Source organism: Hoplias malabaricus, chromosome 5 (genome assembly GCF_029633855.1).
Source record: "Hoplias malabaricus isolate fHopMal1 chromosome 5, fHopMal1.hap1, whole genome shotgun sequence".
Lineage (NCBI taxonomy): Eukaryota > Metazoa > Chordata > Actinopteri > Characiformes > Erythrinidae > Hoplias > Hoplias malabaricus.
In genome coordinates this window covers 24243036-24250294 of record NC_089804.1, presented here as the reverse complement: position 1 = coordinate 24250294, position 7259 = coordinate 24243036, and the positions used below count along the sequence as shown (strand labels likewise).

The following is a 7259-nucleotide window of genomic DNA, read 5'->3' as shown; positions in this document are numbered from 1 at the left end:
AAAAAATATTTAATATTTAAACATTAAAATAAAAGTGAGTGTTTTTTATGTCAGAAAGGACTTAAGGGTCTGGGCTAAATAAGCCCCTCTCTCTATCAGATAACTATCACCATAATGCTATCTGAGGTTTGTACTGGTTTCACTGTTTACTTATCTTTTAATTATTGGCCTATTAAAATCAGCATTGCACATTGTTATTATTAATGCTTGATATTAAATATGGTATAGAATCAAAAGGGCCTACTTGTTTTTAGAGCTGTTCGGGCCAATGCTCCACTGCTGATTTTGAAACTTCAAAAAGTGTCATTTAATTGTTTATAGATAACTTTAAACATATATCTATATAGGCACAGTGGAGCAGCAGGTAGTGTCGCAGTCACACGGCTCCGGGTGACTGTCTGTGAGGAGTGTAGTCTGTTCTCCCTGTGTCTGTGTGGGTTTCCTCCGGGTGACTGTCTGTGAGGAGTGTGGTGTGTTCTCCCTGTGTCTGCGTGGGTTTCCTCCGGGTGACTGTCTGTGAGGAGTGTGGTGTGTTCTCCCTGTGTCTGCGTGGGTTTCCTCCGGGTGACTGTCTGTGAGGAGTGTGTTGTGTTCTCCCTGTGTCTGTGTGGGTTTCCTCCGGGTGACTGTCTGTGAGGAGTGTGGTGTGTTCTCCCTGTGTCTGCGTGGGTTTCCTCCGGGTGACTGTCTGTGAGGAGTGTGGTGTGTTCTCCCTGTGTCTTCGTGGGTTTCCTCCGGGTGACTGTCTGTGAGGAGTGTGGTGTGTTCTCCCTGTGTCTGTGTGGGTTTCCTCCGGGTGACTGTGTGTGAGGAGTGTGGTGTGTTCTCCCTGTGTCTGTGTGGGTTTCCTCCGGGTACTCCTGTTTCCTCCCGCAGTCCAAAAACACACGTTGGTAGGTGGATTGGTGACTCAAATGTGTCCGTAGAAGAACAAATCTGAACTAACCTCCTTAATTACAGTGTTTTTTTCCCATTTTTATTTAACATGTAAATAAATGTACATAATGGGGAAATATCTGAAAAAATTTGGAAAAGATAAACTGACCCATGTGCACTGTGCTAATACCAAGCATAAAACTATAAAATAATTAATAGTATATCTGACAAATTAGCATATTAATAAATATTATAATGGCAGTATATTCAAACTTATTTTACTTTATTACATATTTTTATACTTTAAAACTGTCCCTGTAGCTGTTTTCCAACTTAAACAACATTCAACAAGTTTTCAGTGTGTAGCACATTTGACTGTACAAATGTAATAATTTGCATATGTATGTGCCCATGCTCCCTAACTCCAGGTGTGTGTAAGTTTGAGGTTACGCGTTCCTGCACCTGGATGCTGGGATCTGTCAACAGGAGTCTACCTGTAGCCCTTTGCTAAGGTGTGTGGGAGCGAGGGAGTTTTTTTTTGTGTTCAGCTAGTGGTCCAGATGGTCTATTGAGGCCGAGGCATAATGAGGCCCCTCTGGATCGGTGGCAGCAGGGTGGGGCCGACGGCTGAATGGGGCCGAAGTGTGGGAAACACACTCAGGACCAAACTCTCACACATTCCTCACTGGAGAGGGCCGCTTTGACCATGCTTAGATACTCGGGCAGCTGGGCACACAGCCATAGTGACACTATGTATCTGTGGATGCCTGCTGTATTATGAGGCCTTGGCCTTTCTTGTCTTTTTTTTTCTCAATGAAGAGAAGGTCCACGGCGGAATGCTCTCATTCTTTCACCCGCGTCGTCTGTCACTCGTGACTCATTGCTTAGAAATGTCTTGCTTGAGTAGAGCCCAAGAAGGTGGCCAAGTTTTCCCTGTGAAACAACATGGTGTTTGTAGACTTTTGCATCCTGACACTATGCCAAATATTCTCACCCTCCTGGAAGTTGTAAGCACAGTGCTGACATCAAGAACTTGAAATTATTTATGGTTATATAACATTATTAGAAATCTTCAATTAAGAATAATATTAACCCTTTAAACTGCAACTTAGACACTGTTCAAAAGTCATAGACCACTATCAGTTTAACTGTAGAGTCACAGCTACTGTTCATCCTTTTACTGTGAGAAAACAACATCAACATTTGATGTAATATTTGCATCAGAAGCTTTGGTTCAGGCTGAAACTGTATGAATGAAGTTGTAGTCTCTTGCCTGAAAGGAACTCTCTGATTCTGCACAAAAACCATAAGCAGTAAATGTTTACGTCTTGTTTCCATCAAACCTTTTATACGATAAAAACATGCAAATGAACAAAAAGAAGTTCATGTTCACCTGCTGAGTGCTGCAGATGTTGCAGTTGTGCGCTCAGTGGAGGGAGCAGAGCGTGGTTGGTTGTGGGTGGCGAGGAGGTGGGGGTTGATGGGGTTAGATTTTGGCGGCAGGGAGCAGGTGATGTGGTGAAGTCCGGTGAGAACGTGCACGCGTCCCACGGCCCAGCGGAGCCTCTGATCTGAGCAGCAGGTTCAAAGGGTGTTTGTAGAGGAGTGGAGGAGGGGCTGGGCTCTATTGACTCGAGGACGTGTGAGCAGGATCCTGCCTGGCTTTCCCACACTATCTGTCCATTTATTATCCAAAATTCTCGGCCCGGGGGAAGCTGCTCCGAACAATAGAAGTGTGCCGTCCTTGAGGGCACAGGATAATTGTGCTTAATTGACATTCACTATGAATGCATTCCTCTCTCTCTCTCTCTCTCTCTCTGTGTGTGTGTATGTGTGTGTGTGTGGGTATGAGACACCAGCAGCAGGTTTTAAGATGCTTATAATCGCTGAAATACCACGGTTTTTTCATTTTTGTGCACGAAACTTCTCTGTAATCTCTGTGGACGTTTTATTAGAGTTGGACCAAAATGACTTTTGATTATTTTGATAATGAGCTGAACACATTTATATTGATATCTCTGGTCTAAAGACATGTTTTGCAGCTATATTTATCAAATTGGAGAAGTGTACTCAGTAAAAAATATAGTAGAAAATTGTAGATAAAATATTTGATTTCCAATGTGTTCAACTTTGTGAATAAACTGTAATTTTGCTCTAAAATGGTGTAATATTCAATTGTTTTCCTTATAAAATGTATAACAACGTAATAAAGACTCGATAATCATTCAAGCCACAAATTATTATTCACCTATCTGAGACAGCTGTGAAATTTCAGCATGTGTTTGTGGCCGATAAGAGGTGTGCTGTTTTATCTTTATGTTGGTGGCCTTTAGGGAAATGTTCAAACCCTCAAGTTCCCCATCTGCAGAGGGTTTATCAGCCAGTGCCAAGGTTCCCAGGTAATAAAAATCTAACAACCTGCCTTGTGTTGAGCCAGTGCCATTGATATCTGGATGACCATTCCCTCTGCTGAGGCCATGAGGCCAGTTAACCATGAAATAATTGATGCCTCCTCTATTGTCAAAGACGCCTCACCCCCCCCTGGCCCCTGAGTGTGGGAAACCTAATCCTGCCTGGGACTCATGCCTTTTGTAATGCTAATGAAGCCCTATAAATACTGGAGAGGGATCCTCACTCTAGCACACATCTGACTGACTGCTCAGACAAGCACAAGCTCTCTCTCCTGAAAGCATGGCTCCTACCTTCCTAGCTACTTCTGACTACTCTAAGCTTTCCAACAAGGAAAAACATAAAGTGAGTATCTTGTGTTTGATTTCAGTGCTGTTTAACACTGCTTTATTCTCATTGAAAATCAGCTTGATCATTCAGAACGGATCGCTAACAGACTTTCTCTTCTCTTCTACAGTTAAGGAAACCAGTTGTGGAGAAAATGCGCAGAGATCGCATCAACAACTGCATTGAGCAACTCAAGGTGATGCTGGAGAAGGAGTTCCACCAGCAGGACCCTAACACCAAGCTGGAGAAGGCTGACATTCTGGAGATGACTGTGGTCTTCCTCAAGCAACAGCTGCAGCTCCAAGTCTCAGCTCCTCTCAAAGCCCACCATGATGGTTATGCCCAGTGCTGGAGGGAGACCATGACCTTCCTGTCTGCCAATTCCAAACTGGACATGGCTCTTCAGCATCTAAACCATTGTCAAGAAACTCAGAGAGCCCAGAAAGATCTCCACGTTTCTCCAGTCAACCTTCAGTCCAGCCAGGTTTCTGTCAAGCAAGAGATGAACACCAGCAGAGCTGTCTGGAGGCCTTGGTAGAGACACTGAACCCAGAGACTTTCTCATGTTTACCAGATGGTAATAGTACTGTCTATAATGATGTAGGAGATATATCATCTCCACAGACTTTCCTTATGGAACACGCTTTTATTTAAGAGGCATTTGATGAACAGACTCTTCATACTGAAGATTATGTAAAAGCTATATGTTTACATTAACTCAGACGCTGCTTGCCTTGTCAAGTAATATTTTTACAGAGATCTATTTTGTAATTGTTTTCTGATGCTGCTTAGAATCTAAGCGTTTTATGCCCATGTTATGTTCTTGAAATCATTGATTTTGTCTTTTGAGAAACGTTTTCTCATGTTGATTTTTTTGTCATGCAAAATATACAGTGGACACTGTGTGTCTTTTATTGTTGATTAATAAAAATCACTGATTAAAACGAACGAATGATTTCTCTTGAATCTATTAACTCTAATAATAATAAACGCCAACTTCTAGATTGTGCACACTTCAAGACTGAAGTCTTGAAGACCATAATACAGACCATAATTTAGTTCCAAAAGAAAAATCAGGCTTTAAAAATGATGTTACCCTTGAGTGGTGATTTAAAAAATAATAATAATTAAAAGACAATAATTATACTGATGCAGTGTATCTTTTAAACCAGTTCAGGACCCAGACCCATGCTTTATTAACAAAATAAAGTTATTAAAACATAATTAAAAGTCTAAATTCAGATCTACAGCAATAAATAAGTCACAAAATTGTGTACATTACCATCGTTTACTATTATTATTATTATTCAACCGATATATGACTAGATATAAAATGTACACGGCAGTGCTTGATGTGTCTTTCAAATCAATTTCAATGTTTAATAACTACACTCCACCAGTTTAGATACGCAAGAGCAGTGATGCTTAATCTCCTAATGTTTCATGTAATTAAATTGCTTGTGGGGCTTACTGTTCATTTTCGGTTACAGCATTAGCCCAGACAACTGTCATTTAGTGATAAGCCTCTACTTACCTATAAACATCATTTGACAATAAAGGCCGATTGTGCACTGAGACGATGCTCCATTTACAACGCATTTGTCTGCGACTAACAGCATGGGGCTGAGGCTCTTGCTGCTTTCCCACACTCATCGTCCAATCACAGACCTGCGTCTAACTCTTGATAACATCAATGACTGGAGCCTAGGGCCAAACCTGCTGGAGGAAAGGTGGGGGGTGGTGCAGGGGCTTCCAGGAAGGCGAGTGTGTCTGTCAGTGGGGGAATTATGGGAAGGGGTGTGTGTGTGTGAGAGATAGAGAGAGAAGTGTGTGTGTCATCTCCTACTGCAACTCCCTGACAGGCCTCACACCCGGAGAGACTTCCCACAGTGATATATACGACACAGGCACATGCCATGTACTGTAAATGCAGCTGTATAAAAGAGTTCACACCTACAGGTGACACAGTGAGAAAAGCCTTGCACTGCTTTGACTGGGGAGTGGATCTACTGTCAGCGGCAGCCAGAGTCCATTCAGTAAAGTTTAACTATTCAACTGTTTTGTGTTCTTTTATGTGAATGTGTCAATAATATCATTTATTTTTAGGGGATATTTTGTATGAGATATTAAAAGATAGGAACAAAGGGACAACAACATAAAAGACAATACAGATCACGTTTGATCGACAGATCGAGAAAACAACTCATATATTTGTGTCTATATAAAAGATAGAGTAGAATATTTGCAGACAGTTTTCTCTGAAACATTACTGTGTGTGTGTGTGTGTGTGATGTGTCTGTCTTCTAATCCTGCTGGTGGACGTCCTGCAAGACCAAAGGCAGATCGTCATAAAGTGGCCTCCCCACAGAGGTGTGATAGTGTGAGAAGTGTGCCAGCGCTCCCAGTATCTCACCATTCACCCTCTACATCAACAGATAAAACTAACATGACTTTCTTTTATAAATCAACATAAATATAATTTATAAAAAACATGGAATATAAACCATTTCTACAGGTTGTTGTTATTAGAACGGCTGAAAGTATCTCAACCATATTCATAATCATTTTAAATGCTCTGTTTGCCATGAGTGTTCTCCCTGTGTCTGCGTGGGTTTCCTCCAGGTGCTCCGGTTTCCTCCCACAGTCCAAAAACACGCATTGGTAGGTGGATTGGCGACTCAAAAGTGTCCATAGGTGTGAGTGAATGTGCGTGTATGTGTGTTGCCCTGTGAAGGACTGGTGCCCCCTCCAGGGTGTATTCCCGCCTTGCGCCCAATGATTCCAGGTAGGCTCTGGACCCACCGTGACCCTGAACTGGATAAGCGCTTACAGATAATGAATGAATGAATGAATGTTTGCCATGAATAGTTTTCCATCCTTTATTTTTTTTTATGTAATCTTCAATACTGCATAGCCCCTCCTTCATCGTACTGCTCTGTTTATTTCTCATAGATAGCATGTCATGTACGTATTTGTCACTTCCTTTTAGAGGCCCTCTGACAGTGCAAGAGTCCCAAAAACTGCCACTGCACCAAGACCTGACAATACTCTTCATAATCTCTGTCCACTTTAACACAGTTCTTCAACAAGTTGATTTTAACAAGCAAATCACTGTCTCCCAGGGGACAGCTGTAAAGGGGGGAAGCAGTGGAAACGAGGGGTCAGAATTCACACCGCCATGCCTAATGGATAATTTAGCGCGGCACACTTCCTTTGTGTGTGTGTTGAAAGGGGAGAGCCTGTGAGGAGTGTGGGAAATCCTGCGAGAAGCTGGACACACACATGTGATCAGCAGCACGGTGCTGCTTCCATCCAGCTCGCCAGCTGTCTGATGAAACCAGAGCTGACAACACACAGTGCCTATTATCAGGGTTTTGGCATACAAACAGGGATATTACTCCCCTTCCCACCACACACACACACACACTTTCTCACACAGGCTCATGCTTCCTTTACATGTGTGCTCCGGTCTCGTGCGATGACAGACAAGAGCACACTTATGGACTCATGTAGGAGAATAAAAACATGAATGATACTTGAGTTGTACCATTATTTTAATGCTTTTATTTAACTTTTTTTAGTTTATTTATTTATTTTAGTCTTTTTTTACCAGTCTTTTTAGAAACTAATTGTTGCTTTTCTACATT

General features: G+C 42.0%; 1 protein-coding gene across 1 annotated transcript; it reads left to right on the top strand.

Moving 5' to 3' along the window:
• The first annotated feature begins 3407 nt into the window (after positions 1–3407).
• LOC136697869 (transcription factor HES-5-like) lies at positions 3408–4416 on the top strand. The gene is made up of 2 exons (XM_066673172.1): positions 3408–3630; positions 3743–4416. The coding sequence occupies exons 1-2, from the start codon at positions 3568–3570 to the stop codon at positions 4148–4150; spliced, it is 471 nt and encodes a 156-aa protein (XP_066529269.1). The 5' UTR covers positions 3408–3567; the 3' UTR covers positions 4151–4416.
• Positions 4417–7259: the final 2843 nt, after the last annotated feature.

Bases quoted from the DNA above. Each gene is read 5' to 3' on its own strand.
- LOC136697869 (XM_066673172.1), top strand. From the start codon at position 3,568: ATGGCTCCTACCTTCCTAGCTACTTCTGACTACTCTAAGCTTTCCAAC. The intron at 3,631-3,742 runs GTGAGTATCTTG...TCTCTTCTACAG, and splicing joins CCAACAAGGAAAAACATAAA to TTAAGGAAACCAGTTGTGGA.